This window comes from Polypterus senegalus, chromosome 2, assembly GCF_016835505.1.
Source record: "Polypterus senegalus isolate Bchr_013 chromosome 2, ASM1683550v1, whole genome shotgun sequence".
Lineage (NCBI taxonomy): Eukaryota > Metazoa > Chordata > Cladistia > Polypteriformes > Polypteridae > Polypterus > Polypterus senegalus.
The window spans coordinates 135,237,863-135,253,646 of NC_053155.1; the positions used below are offsets into that span (position 1 = coordinate 135,237,863).

Consider the following 15,784-nt stretch of genomic DNA (forward strand, 5'->3'; position numbering starts at 1 on the left):
GGTAAATGCAGACAGAGGCCATTTATCTGTTCTCATCCTCTTAGATCCAAGTGCTGCATTTGACACCATTGATCACAATATTCTTAGAAATCGCCTTAGTCAATGGGTGGGCCTCTCTGGCAGTGTCTTAAATCGGTTTGAATCCTACCTGGCAGGTAGAAAATTCTTTGTGAGTTGTGGGAATCAAATCTCAAAGACACATGATATTCTATATGGTGTTCCACAAGGCTCTATCCTGGGTCCGCTGCTTTTCTCAATCTACATGCTTCCGTTAGGTCAGATTATCTCAGGGCACAACGTGAGCTACCACAGCTATGCTGATGACACACAGCTGTACTTATCTATAGCACCTGATGACTCCGACTCTTTCGATACACTAACACAATGTCTTACTGGTATTTCTGAATGGATGAATAGTAATTTTCTCAAACTAAATAAAGAGAAAACTGAAATTTTAGTAATTGGCAATAATGGATTCAATGAGGTTATCAGAAATAAACTTGATGCATCAGGATTAAAAGTCAAGACAGGAGTAAAAAACTTAGGGGTGATTGTTGACTGTAATCTGAATTTTAAATCGCATATTCATCAGACCACTAGGACAGCATTTTTTCACTTAAGAAACATAGCTAAAGTTAGACCTCTTATATCATTGAAAGATGCTGAGAAATTAATTCACGCTTTTGTTTTCAGTAGACTAGATTACTGTAATGCACTCCTCTCAGGACTACCCAAAAAAGACATAAATCACTTGCAATGAGTGCAGAATGCAGCTGCTAGAATCCTAACTAGGAAAAGAAAATCCGAACACATTTCTCCAGTTTTGATGTCACTACACTGGTTATCTGTGTCATTCAGGATTGACTTTAAAATACTGCTTATGGTTTACAAAGCCTTAAATAATCTCGCTCCATCTTATATATCGGAATGCCTGACACGTTATATTCCAAATCGTAACCTTAGATCTTCAAATGAGTGTCTCCTTATAATTCCAAAAGCTAAACTTAAAAGAAGTTGTGAGGCGGCCTTCTGCTGCTATGCACCTAAAATCTGGAATAGCCTGCCAATAGGAATTCGCCAGGCAAATACAGTAGAGCACTTTAAAACACTGCTGAAAACACATTACTTTAACATGGCCTTCTCATAACTTCACTTTAACTTAATCCTGATACTCTGTATGTTCAATTCATCATAATAACTATTCATAGTGGCTCCAAAATCCGTACTGACCCCTACTCTCTCTTCTGTTTCTTTTTCCGGTTTCTTTGTGGTGGCGGCCTGCGCCACCACCACCTACTCAAAGCATCATGATGCACCAACATTTAAGAAACTGAAAGCCAGAAGTCTACGTGACCATCATCATCAGGTCCTTCAAAGAAAACCCTAAATAAAAAGAGGACTGTTTGACTTATGTTAGGTAGATTGCCCCGAGGGGACTAGGCGGTCTCTTGGTCTGGAACCCCTACAGATTTTATTTTTTTCTCCAGCCTTTGGAGTTTTTTTGTTTTTCTGTCCACCCTGGCCATCGGACCTTACTCTTATTCTATGTTAATTAATGTTGACTTATGTTTATTTTTTATTGTGTCTTATATTTCTCTATTCATTTTGTAAAGCACTTTGAGCTACATTTTTTGTATGAAAATGTGCTATATAAATAAATGTTGTTGTTGTTTAAATAAGATGGATAATTACTTATATGTTTGAAGATGTGACACATAAAATAATGCCTCCTGTCTCAAATTTGTTTTTAATTTCATTGATTCTGCATAAGCTCATTTGTTTTACTTTTACACAGCAGACTCTTGGGTTAAAGTAAATTCCAACACACACTCTATATTGCATGTGGTGAATTTTGAATTTCATTCAGTGTTTGTATGCTGTTCTTTGAGTGTTGCCCACTTTGATATTACCTGGGGCTCAGTAAATCCTAAATGGGACAATTGTTTGTGGAAAGTGAAAGGACATAAAGTCCATATAATTACATATATTCATTATTTATCCATTTTATTACCTGCTTGTCACAGCCTGAGGCTTAGAAAGATTACAAATACTGTATATACTGAGATATTTGAAAACAGATTACAAATGACATGTCTATCTTAATCACCACAGCAAGTGCAAATTGAGGAGCATGGCACTGTTATTAAATACTCCATTTATTTAATTACAATTTGGTAACCATACTTGTCAGGAGGATTTAATAAGCAAGCTACAAAACCCTGGTGTAATCTTGTTTGCTGACAAAAATAGCTTCACAAATTATTAATAGGAGCACATTGAAGGACTGATGTTGTTGAGGGAATATACAAAGTATAAATTATCTAAGTGTATAAAGTATAAACTTTAAAACAGAAGATACAGAACAACAAAGCACTGATTGGTACAAAATTGCTGTTATGAAATGGAAAAGTACATTATTCCGGTGACTTCAAGATTTTGGCAAATTGTACTCAGAAATACAAGCTTAATTATGACATTTAATTTGTCTCTCTCTCTCTCTCTGCATAAACCACAGTGTACACTGAACTTTAACAGATTTATTTTAAGCAACAGGGACATATTTATTGAGCATTGCCATCCTGATAAACTATCTTCATGTACAGTATGTAAATATTTTTACCTATGTCATTCTGTGGGTAACCGGAGTCTTCAACCATACATTACAATTGTCTTTGTCTTGTCTTTTAAAACAGATGTGCCTGCAGCCATGTTCAAGACGTATACACCAAGAGTGATTTTCCTGCTACATGGAATGTAAATTATAGAGCTGGATGAATTCAATTAGCAATTTCTAGTTTTCATTGTTTTTCCAATTATACTCTGCATAATATATAAAATGGAGGAGAATACAATGTACGCAGAGAGAAGGAATGAACATAGAAACTAACACAATGACACTAAATAAAAACCTTTCTTTTTCCTTCCCCATTTTGGCCAGATTTCCAAGTTTGTCCACTATAAAGTTATAATAACGTTAAGCTCTTTCACCTCTCTCACATGTGTACTGGGATTAGCCTTTTTAACTTTACATTTTGGGGCCAATAAGACATTTGTTAGATTTAAGCTCACATTACTCTTTCTTTGGATGGCAAAATACATACTTCTGTCAGTTCTCAATCCCAGATAACAGCTATTTGCAATTTGAATGGCACAGCATTCTCAAAACGTAATGGGGTCCAACAATCAATACATAGGGACTTTCTTACCTCTTGCAAAAAAAACAGATTAAACCAACAAAAAAAGATACTTAACCACTAATACTGACCAAAGAATTTCACTAAAGCAATGAATCTGCGGTGTTCTTGTTCAGCTAATGTTTTCTTGGAAATCCATAATGTGGCTGGCTTAGACAAATGTTTTTCCCAGTGCCCCATGATGCTTTGCAAGGCCAGTTTGAGAGAGCTGGATCACAGTGTTGGATGGGACAACCCAAGTATATAACATTGATTCCGGTGGAGGGAAAATTAGTGAAAAACTTACAAGTAAAGTACATTTAAACAGAAAACATGTATGCAGAAGAAAACCAGAAGTGTGTCAGGGTTTTTGTGTCTTATAGGTAATGTCTTTTTGTATGGACTTGTATGTGACCTGTGTGGAATATGTCAGCCTACCCATTTGGCAGTATTACCCAGAGTCCTGTGCAGCCGAAGAAAGCAGAATGGAGTGAAAAATCCACATGCTTTAGCATTTTGCTTATTTGGTATTAGCAGCAGTGAATGAGCAAAAGTACTGAGGAAAAAAAAAACTCTTATTTTAAGTTTGAAAGAGATGAATACCAGCTATCCAATCTGTGTGTTTTTGGGGGTGCACAGTGACATCATGCTTCCTGTCCGGAATAACATTTACAGTTCTGATATTTAACTCTATTAATTTTATCTCAGGGAGGCACACTGGTTAGCATGGCTGCCTCACAGTGCAAGTCACACTTTTGCCCACTATAATCATTCCAGCATACAGTTATGCTTGAAAGTTTGTGAACCCTTTTGAATTTTCTATATTTCTGCATAAATATGATCTAAAACATCATCAGATTTTCACTCAAGTCCTAAAAGTAGATAAAGAGAAACCAGTTTAACAAATGAGACAAAAATATTATACTTGATCATTTATTTATTAAGGAAAATGATCGAATATTACATATTTGTGAGTGGCAAAAGTATGTGAACCTCTAGGATTAGCAGTTAGTTTGAAGGTGAAATTAGAGTCAGGTGTTTTCAATCAATGGGATGACAATCAGGTGTGAGAGGACACCCTGTGTTATTTAAAGAACAGGGATCTATCAAAGTCTGCTGTTCACAACACATGTTTGTGAAAGTGTATCATGGCACGAACAAAGGCCATTTCTGAGGACCTCAGAAAAAGAGTTGTTGATGCTCATCAGGCTGGAAAAGGTTACAAAACCATCTCTAAAGAGTTTGGACTCCACCAATCCACAGTCAGACAGATTGTGTACAAATGGAGGAAATTCAAGATCATTGTTACCCTCCCCAGGAGTGGTCGACCAACAAAGATCACTCCAAGAGCAAGGTGTGTAATAGTTGGTGAGGTCACAAAGGACCCCAGGGTAACTTCTAAGCAACTCAAGGCCTCTCTTACATTGGCTAATGTTCATGTTCATGAGTCCACCATCAGGAGAACACTGAACAACAATGGTGTGCATGGCAGGGTTGCAAGGAGAAAGCCACTGCTCTCCAAAAAAAACATTGCTGCTCGTCTGCAGTTTGCTAAAGATCACATGGACAAACCAGAAGGCTATTGGAAGAATGTTATGTGGACGGATGAGACCAAAATAGAACTTTTTGGTTTAAATGAAAAGCGTTATGTTTGGAGAAAGGAAAACACTGCATTCCAGCATAAGAACCTTATCCCATCTGTGAAAAATGGTGGTGGTAGTATCATGGTTTGGGCCTGTTTTGCTGCATCTGGGCCAGGATGGCTTGCCTTAATTGATGGAACAATGAATTCTGAATTATATAAGAGAATTCTAAAGGAAAATGTCGGGACATCTGTCCATGAACTGAATCTCAAGAGAAGGTGGGTCATGCAGCAAGACAACAACCCTAAGCACATAAGTCGTTCTAACAAAGACTGGTTAAAAGAAGAATAAAGTTAATGTTTTGGAATGGCCAAGTCAAAGTCCTGACCTTAATCCTATCGAAATGTTGTGGAAGGACCTGAAGCGAGCAGTTAATGTGAGGAAACCCACCAACATCCCAGAGTTGAAGCTGTTCTGTACGGAGGAATGGGCTAAAATTCCTCCAAGCCGGTGTGCAGGAATGATCAAAAGTTACCGGAAACGTTTAGTTGCAGTTATTGCTGCAAATGGGAGGTCACACCAGATACTGAAAGCAATGGTTCACATACTTTTGCCACTCACAAATATGTAATATTCTATCATTTTCCTTAATAAATAAATGATCAAGTATAATATTTTCGTCTCATTTGTTTAACTGGTTTCTCTTTATCTACTTTCAGGACTTGAGTGAAAATCTGATGATGTTTTAGGTCATATTTATGCAGAAATATAGAAAATTCTAAAGGGTTCACAAACTTTCAAGCACCACTGTAGGTGGCACATTTTTCACTAGCCATCAGGGACACTTAAAAGACCACTGCACCATTAAAATCCACTCAAAAACTAGTTTAGTTTCTCTTTCCCCATTGGGGAAAAATATTTTTGTTGAGTTGGGCAAAATTTCTGAAGACTTCCATAATTTGCTTAACTAGAGGCGAAGCAAATTCAGTGGGGTTAGCTGGTTACAGTTAACCATTTTAAAAACATGTGCACAACCCATTAAATTAAAGCAGCCTGAGAAATGTAAGATGTACAAGAAGACAGACCCAATTTAGCCTGAGTTTCTCCAAGTCATCTAACTGGATTGTATTAGATCATACATAGATGAAATCATATTTAAAAAATCCCTGTCTTAAACTGAAGACACTGAACTTGTACATAGTTCATTGTGTTTCAATTCAATTTTACCTTTTCCTTGGGACTGCAGAACCAGACGCCTACTCACAAACCACAAGAAAGCCCAGAAACAGGTTAAGTGTAACAATTGTCTTTGGCTGAACCCTGTGTCCTGAGATATAATAATGTATAATAGCTGCAGAAACATTCAGTGACCATATTAATTACTTGAATTATTTTTTAATTTCAGGAAATGTATCTTAATAAGATGCAAAGGTTATGTTTTTTCAGAACTTAGGTAAAAAATGAACAGATTCTAGTGAAAGGTTAAATTAACCTGAGACTTCCATTTGGAACCTTCTCTTGTATATTGAATCAAACTGGAACTTGATTATTATCAAACCAAAAGGTACTAAGAACGTATTTTTAGTTCACTTCAGGGTCTCCCAGAGTTGTCTTGGAGGGATCCTGAAGAAAGTTAATGTTAATCTGTAATCAGGGGTCTTCTTTAGGAAATGTAGTTGGCTTTACACACTGCCAAAATTTACGGTTCCACTGTGAACCAAAAGTCGCATATGCCAGAGGTTACATACAGCAGGAAAAAAAATCTTGAAAAATGCTGGTCTAGTTGCCAGTTCTAGGATGAGATTAATGCAAATTACTGCAGGCATTAAAGGATTTAGGAGTCATGCTTCATATACAGTTTCTACTTCTGTAATCCGTTTAGTACAAAATGAATTTTTAGCAATAGCTTTGTCTTTAAAATAACTATGGCTGCCTCATACATGTCAGATGCGCACCTGACTGGTCTGAAAGTATGACAACATCTCTAGTGTACATTAGGTAGAAATAATTAATTTCTCTCCTTTGAAGATGAGAGTATTTATCAAGTCAAGTCATGTATGTGATTCCAGTATTCAAACATGATCTGATAGCATTTTCTCCTTTCCTTGGGCTCCCTTAGACATGGTTTCATTTTGTTTTGTGAGCTGTGTGGCCTCTGTTCAGATTTCTTTCAGCATGCAGTACTAGCTTTGGAACCATCAAAGAATGTATTTTTAAATTGCCTGAATGTACAGCTTTTCTGTGTTGAATGTTAGAAAAAGTAATTGCTTTGCTGCATTCAGTGGCTTAATCTTTCAAAAGTGGGTCTTCATTTTTTCAGAATTATTTACACCTTCTGCCATATTTCATGGCAAAGGTAAACACTCATCGCCAGCAGATTTCCAATTATTAAGGACAGGGCATAACACATTTACAAGCTGACAGTTAGAATGTGCTGCATTTCAACACATTCTGAACAGTATGCAAGAAGCAATGCACAATGGCTGCCAAGTGTTGTGGGAGCCGTGACAGACCAGGGTACACATTCCTTACGTAACAGGGGCAGAAGAGAATTTACATTTACAAGGCAGCAACAATGCCAAACTATGAAACACTGCATTTGCTGCATGAATAATACACCATGAGAAGATTTTTTTTTCTCTTTAGTGTTCTTTATATGCCACCTTCACTGGGAAAACAAAAGATAAGTACTTTAATTGGAACCTTTTTGCTCAGAACAATAACTTACACCACAAAGTATTTTTAATAGAACTAGGGGGCTCCACTCCCTGATTGTTTCGCTCGCCAACCCCTGTGTTTGGTTAATCAAATATACAATTTTAAAAGCTTTTTTTTTCTTTGAAATTGTTTCAATTTCATTATTTGCACTTTAACTTGAAAGCTTCAGTAAAACAATATTTGGAATTACCTTTTCTTCAAGATCGCATTGAATTTTGATTCCGTTTTTGGAGATGCATTGTGACAACGCAACATATAACTGCCCATGAGTGAATATTGTTTCTTTTTCTCTAATAAATAATCCAACTTTTTCTAATGTTTGTCCCTGTGATTTGTTAATTGTCATAGCAAAAGCTATTCTCACGGTAAACTGTAAACATTTTAATACGAATGGCATATCATGATCTCCTTTGGTGTCTAATGTTATTTGCGGAATATATACATTACCTTTCTTGTCGCCTGTTAAAATTTGCATTGCTTCCCCGTGATCATAAATATACACCTGACCAAATTGTGTTTTCTTTTAAATTAAACTTGTCGTAGCTTTAATTGTTGCGGGACCACAGATTCTTATAGCGTATGGTCCATTATTGTGTAAATCTATGTTTTGTACATTAAATGATGCAAAGGAGAAAAGATTATTGTAAACTTGTATATTTTGCCTGTAGTGTTTGTGGATTATGCGGTGCACTGACGCCCTGCCCTGGGTTTGTTTCTGACTTGCGCCCTGTGCTGGCTGGGATTGGCTCTAGCAGACCCCCCGTGACCCTGTATACCGATATAGCGGGTTGGGAAATGACTGACTGTTTGTGGATATTACTTTCCCCAAACATCAAATCTTTTAATTCTCTTGGTTACACCTCCTGATTGTGTAGAAACACTACTTTTCCCTGATGGCAACACGAATTAGACGATCTACAGGTCTCTGACTTAAACTATAAAACCTTACAATATTTCCATACTTCTGACATATCACCTGTGTCATGTATTCAATCTCTATTCGTCTTTCCATTATTACACCGAGTAATTATTTTTTAGTCTCTTTTTTTCCACATCTTCACGCCCCCCCAGGGGGGCCTGCCCCACAGGTTGAGAACCACTGCTGTAGCAACCTCCGCGTTTGGCATGAAAGAGAAAAAAACCAGACTGACATAGTAAAATCTTGCAAATGTTTTACTTGAACAACCGGCGACTTTGTAATCCCAAACACAACCTTCTAGCACCCTCTCCAACCCCCTCCCCCCCTTACCGCATCAATCAATACCCCACTGTCAGTCTTCCGTGCTGTACTCCGCCCTCCCTCAATTGGACCTAACAGTCACTTAAAAATAAAGGTTTCAACCTGGCTGGTTGAAATACTTTCTAATTTTACTACTTTCATATTCTGTACCTTTCTCTGCATGTGTATCGCGGCATGGTTTATTTGAGCCTTTCGAATTCCACTGCTTTCATAATCTCTTATCTGCATTTTTTTCTCTCCAACGCTTTTCTCTGCGCTCCTCTTTCATCTTTGCTTACTCGTTGGCATTTCATGTAGAACGTATTGTCCTTATATGCTTTAAATGAGCTGAGAGCACAGGATCTGTGTGTGCTACGTTACTTTACACGACTGAGTGTATTGCTGCCCAAGGTCTTATTTGATATTGGTTGTAAGTAGGGTGTGTCTTGCAAGAATCTCATGTTCCACGTCCCCGCGAGACGGTCCTGGGACAATCTCTTGGCACCAAGTCTCATGTTTATGGTTCCCACAAGACGCTCCGTGGCCAATCTCTTTCGTCTCGCGGTTCTTTTAAGTGTCTTCCGAGAACTTCCAAGAAGATCACATCTCGTCTCCCAGGTTTTCCTTTCTAAGATTTTCTTTTATAATAGAGAGATTTCTTCAAATAAACTGGATATTATCTATGTGAGAATATAGTGCAATAATTACTTAAATTCAATAGAGCACAGCACTATATATATCCTGTGAACAAGTGCAATTTGGTTTAAACAAAGGAGAATTTTAGTTAGATGACCAGGGGATGACAGAACAAATACAACTGCTTAAGGAAAAGGATGGTCAGAGAAGTGGCGTTGGTTGTATCAAAAGACCAAAAAGTTAGCAACAAAACTAAAATGGAAATATAGTCAAGCGACAAAAGTGAGAGGTCCTAACAGCATCATTCAAGGGAAATACATGGAAATTGTGCAGAGCTACAAGTACCTGGAGGATTATATAAAGAACAAAATAGACTAGCCTGAGATCACAGTGGCACTGTACAAGAAGGGCCAGAGCAGAATGTGCTTGCTAAGGAGCCTCAGGTCTTTTGATGTGTGCAGCAAACTTCTGCAAATATTTTACGAGTCATACTAGCCAGTGTATTGTTCTACACCCTGGTCTCACGGGGTAGCAACATGTATTCAAAAGAGGTGCAATGCTTGAACAATCTTATCATTGCGAACCCTGCATACACTGGAAGCTATTATGGAAAAGAGGATAGTGGCAAATTCGAATGCCATCATTAAATGTCCCCTCCACGAGGCGCTCTCTCGGAGCACTTTTTGCCACAGGCTCATTCTACCACAGTGTGCTAAGAAGCACCTCTGGGGGTCTTCCTGCCCACTACTATCAGGCAATTCAATGTTTCCACCCAATGTACTTGTTAAGTTTATTTTTTATTCATTTCTTTAATTATTTATCGGTTGATTGATTAGATGTATTATCTATTCTGTGAGTCTGTATTCTTGATTTTTATGTTTCTGCTGCTGTATGCTTTTGAATTTCCCCATGGGAGTTATCTAATCTAATCTAAAGACACTTTTGCCTAACTAGAAATAGTATTCAAAATTCTTCACAACCAGTTTGAATTCCAACACCAATGTCAACTCGAGGATGCATCACATTCACTGCAGAATAGCAATCAATAAGCCAATATCCAACAGCCATTGTTTAGTTTAAATCAAAGTCATTTAAAAAAGATGTAACATAAGTAAAAATAAAGTTAAAAAAAAAGTAGTCCTTAATTTAAAATGTTTCACTCATAGCATTTTGTATCATTCAACTTGATATCAAAAGTGTATATCTCAAAATCCCATTGCATACTGCAATATTTATTATCAAATAAAACATGTCTCTCTATTATAATAAAAAAAAATCCTGGAACAAAACAAGACTTTTTAGCCTGGGATGAGACGTGACTTTTTCAGAGAGATACTTTCATGTCCCACAAGATGAGACTTTGCCAAGAGATTTAACCACGGCTGTGACCAGAAATAAAAGGCAAAGAGTAGATGACAAAGTAGAAGAATTCAAAAATGTTGGCACGATACACATGCAGAGCAGGTTAGAGATAATGAAAGTACTAAAATTCGAAAGTCTCAAAAAATGATAGTAATTAGCACAAACAAATGGAAATTGTTACTCGGTGAAATAACAGAACAGCAAATAGAGATTGAATATATTGTTCAGATTTAAACTTTAAGTCAGAGACTTGTACATCGTCTAATTCATGTTGCCATCATGGAAAAGAAGTGTTTCTTCCCAATGAAGAGGCATATCTGCCAAAATTAAAAGATTTGTTGTTTGGTGAAAGCGAAGTCCACATATGCGAGTGGCAGAGATGCAAAGTGGTTGGTGCGTAGCACAGGCCGGGGGGGTTGGCAAGTAAAGCCAGCAGGGGGCGAAGGCCCCTAATCCATCACAAAACTGAAACGTCTTCTGCAAGCAATTTAATGTACTGATGAATATTCCAAATATTTTTTCATGAGATGGTTCATTTGGCTGCAAATGCTTAATTTTCAGTTATAAATGATCTTATTCATTTTATCTATTATTTTCAAATCAAAGCAATAATTAGTTCTAATTTGATCCTGTAAACATAATCCTCTCATTTAAAACCATTTAGGCAGTCAAACACAACTATACCTGTGGCTAACATTAACTGAGTTAAAACAAAAAAATGTATGCTTGCTTGCTGTGAAAACCACTTATTGCAATCTGCAAAAAATTGATGATTAAATTATTGGTACACAGACTGTATTTATACATGCCATTTTATGCAGTTTGTACAAGTAAAATTGCTATAAACTACGTCTTTTGAATACATGTAAATTCTCATTAAAACCTACATCAGCAGTACAGGTGGCTTTTAAAATAATCTGCTTAGTTTTAACCAAAATTAAATAAACAAATGCAATATTTATAAGAAACTGGTGAATTATGCAGTATATGCACAACATTTAACAGATTGTGTGTCAGAGAAATAATAAGATAAAAGCTGCAGCTCGGATTACAAACTATTGGAACCACAATAACTTAGTTGTTCCTACTTAGCCTTGCTCTGCTCCATACTTGTTTGCCAACTTTTCAAAGATTATCATTTAGAAATGCAAGATGTCTTATTTTTGGGTGAAAAAAGAAAATGTTTTGCAAAAGGCACCTTTCAAAGAAATATCAGACGTGCTAATTGACAATATTCTTGACATAGTAAATTCGTCATTAGATATGAGAGTCTTCCCAGACTGTCTTAAGACTGCTGTAGTTAAACCCCTACTTAAGAAACATAATCTTGACCCCTCGGCTCTTGAAAATTTTAGACCCATCTCTAACCTGCCTTTCTTAAGTAAAGTTCTGGAGAAGGCAGTCATTATGCAGTTAAATGACCACCTCAATAAACACGCTATTCTTGATAAATTTCAGTTGGGTTTTAGAACAAATCACAGCACAGAAACTGCACTCGTTAAAGTAGTAAATGACTTGCGGGTAAATGCAGACAGAGGCCATTTATCTGTTCTCATCCTCTTAGATCTGAGTGCTGCATTTGACACCATTGATCACAACATTCTTAGAAATCGCCTTAGTCAATGGGTGGGCCTCTCTGGCAGTGTCTTAAATTGGTTTGAAACCTACCTGACAGGGAGAAAATTCTTTGTTAGTTGTGGTAATTACAACTCGAAGACACATGATATCCGATATGGTGTTCCACAAGGCTCTATCCTGGGTCCGCTGCTCTTCTCAATCTACATGCTTCCGTTAGGTCAGATTATCTCAGGGCACAACGTGAGCTACCACAGCTATGCTGATGACACACAGCTGTACTTATCAATAGCTCCTGATGACCCTGATTCTATTGATTCACTAACAGAATGTCTGACTTGTATCTCAGAATGGATGAATAGTAATTTTCTCAAGTTAAATAAAGAGAAAACTGAAATCTTAGTGATTGGCAATAATGGATTCAATGAGGCTATTAGAAATAAACTGGATACATTAGGATTAAAGGTCAAGACGGAGGTAAAAAGCTTAGGGGTGATTGTTGACTGTAATCTGAATTTTAAATCACATATTAATCGGATCACTAGGACAGCATTTTTTCACTTAAGAAACATAAGTAAAGTTAGACCGCTTATATCGCTGAAAGATGCTGAGAAATTAGTTCACGCGTTTGTTTTCAGTCTACTAGATTACTGTAACGCACTCCTCTCAGGACTACCCAAAAAAGACATAAATCACTTGCAACAAGTGCAGAATGCAGCTGCTAGAATCCTAACTAGGAAAAGAAAATCAGAACACATTTCTCCAGTTTTGATGTCACTGCACTGGTTGCCTGTGTCATTCAGGATTGACCTTAAAATTCTGCTTATGGTTTATAAAGCCTTAAATAATCTCGCCCCATCTTATATATCGGAATGTCTGACACCTTATATTCCAAATCATAACCTCAGATCCTCAAATGAGTGTCTCCTTAGAATTCCAAGAACAAAACTTAAAAGAAGTGGTGAGGCGGCCTTCTGCTGCTATGCACCTAAAATCTGGAATAGCCTGCCAATAGGAATTCGCCAGGCTGATACAGTAGAGCACTTTAAAAAACTGCTGAAAACACATTACTTTAACATGGCTTTCTCATAATGTCACTGAAATCAAAATCCTGATACTCTACATCTCCAACTCATTATAATAACTATTCATGGTGGCTCTAAAATCTGTACTAACCCCTACTCTCTCTTGCGCCACCACCATCTACTCTAAGCACTGTGATGTTCCAACAATGATGGATAGATTAAAAGCCAGAAGTCTGTATGACCATTAACATCAAGTGACTCCGTGACAATCCTAGAGGACTATTTCATTTATGTTAGGTAGAATGCCCAGAGGGGACTGGGTGGTCCCGTGGCCTGGAACCCTTGCAGATTTTTTTTTTTTCTCCAGCTGTCTGGAGTTTTTTTTTCTGTTTTTCTGTCCACCTTGGCCATCGGACTTTAATCTCTTTCTATTTAACTAATGTTGTCTTATTTTAATTTCTTATTTTGTCTTTTATTCTTTCTTTTCTTCAGTATGTAAAGCACTTTGAACTACTTTTTGTATGAAAATGTGCTATATAAATAAATGTTGTTGTTGTTGTAATGACAGAAATTGCACTCTGCTCAGGTGTGCTACAGGATGAAAAAATGGTGGTCTAAACATCACATATTACATCAGTGGCTCCTGAATTGCATGCAGCGTAGGCCAAATTTGATTGGAAATTTACAAAAATATGTGAACAACATCAAAGCCAGTATATCTAAAGAAATGAATTACAACAATTTTTCAAGTTAAGACCTAGCATGATTCTTGGGAATGTACTTATGCTTTAGACAAAAGATTGTATCTTACTACATATGCAAGACACCCTAACATTAATACAAGTAAATTAATCATAAAAGAGTCTGATAAATGAAGTCTATGCTTAAGTTAATTTGAAAGAAACACAGATAATTGATTGTCTGTTTATCTATTTTATAAGGTTAGCAATTGATAAATGCTGAGAAACTGGACCGATTATAAAATAAATACTTCATTCAATGCAAGAAGCTGTTAAAACAGATGCCCACTAGCCCCACTAATGTACTGCACACTTAATGATCACTTCCCAGTTAGCAAATGGATGCATTTTCCTTAAGCAATGAAGCAGTACTGAAAACATGATGTACATGGAACATAGGGTGAAATCCAGACTGTAATTTGTCATTTTCTTTTCCGTGGTATTCCTGTACTAGAGATCATTAGGTCCCTGCATGTTTGGTTGACATTCTGTCAGATACCACTATCTTAGGGACTCCAATACTGTCTCATAAAGCTGTTTGTTCTTTATCCTATAATACAGAAATCCCATTATGCAATTCTTGGCAAACACTCATGCAGCCTTGTGGCTATGACTCCAGGTTTGCTTGAGCAGTTTGACACATTTTAATGTGCAACCTAGACTGAAATCCTTTGCCTAACTGACATGAAATGCGTTAAGAAAATCATACAAAGAGAAGAATTTTTGACAGTGAAGTTCGTTCTAAGAAGACTGACATCAAATGCAAGAAAACCTGAAGAAAGTTCACTAGTTATTTTAAAATGGCAGTGTCTTAGACGTAATCAGTTTTACCAGCTACTTTTTATAGCAGAAAACACACACAGACTAATCCCAAAGGTCACCCTGTTGCTAGTAAGCATTCGGGATTGTCTGGACAGGAACAGTGGTTACCTTGTGCTGATGAAAGCTTCCATGAGGATGTCATCCCAGCTATCAGTGATGTTTTGCTTTGATTATCTACAGTGAGAAAGCAAACAAAAATCAGCCGTTACAATGAAATGGAGTAAGTAAGACAGTTTTAGTCTGAAAAGCCAATAGCAAAGTAAGTGAAGGCAAATAATGAATCCAAAGTGAATGCATTGAAAACAATATAGAATGGAGATCACAAGGCCCCATCCAACTTTATTCACAGTTAACTTTTTATTTATCCACAATCCTCATTGTGAAGAAATATTTTCTAATATCTTGAACCCCAGTAGATGTTTAGATATCCTAATGAACCTTTTGGGTGTTAAGAACTGGAAAACCACAGTGTTCTCATTTTTTTCTGTTTGTAGGACTTGATGTTTACAAGCTTCATCTTTATGTGTGTGTTTTTATTTAACATGTTTGTTTGAAAAAAGATTAAACTTTTTCTGTTTTTTCTTAAATGGCATGATGCTGCCATTTTATAATTTTAATGGTTCATTGGTAACTAAGATACATTCTTTGGTTGCTAGAGACCATCACAACACCTTGCTTATAAAGTCCAGAGTTGCGCCATTAGTCTTTTGTCCAAGGTTACGGATTTGAAATGTAAACCAATATTGGTTGAGTAATTTTGGTTCCGATTATCTGGTAATGTCTCATAACTTTCCATGCCTCAATTCGATTCTCAGTCTTAGTGATCTGGTTCCAGTTGAATTATTATCTTTTTAATGACTCCTGGCAAGTCTTGTTTGTCTACAATAAAGGCTTAAGCCCTCTGGTTTTAACAATCCGCAGTCTATATAGA

The 15,784-nt window shown here is 36.9% G+C and overlaps 1 protein-coding gene across 1 annotated transcript in view; it reads right to left on the reverse strand.

The window, feature by feature from the left end:
- Positions 1-15,784, reverse strand: part of mettl21e (methyltransferase like 21e) — a 28,338-nt gene that overhangs the window by 11,289 nt on the left and 1,265 nt on the right. Inside the window, exon 2 of the mRNA XM_039744683.1 lies at positions 14,962-15,027. Within this exon, the coding sequence (XP_039600617.1) occupies positions 14,962-14,995 (34 nt within the window). The 5' untranslated portion in view covers positions 14,996-15,027. The remainder of the gene's footprint in view (positions 1-14,961; positions 15,028-15,784) is intronic.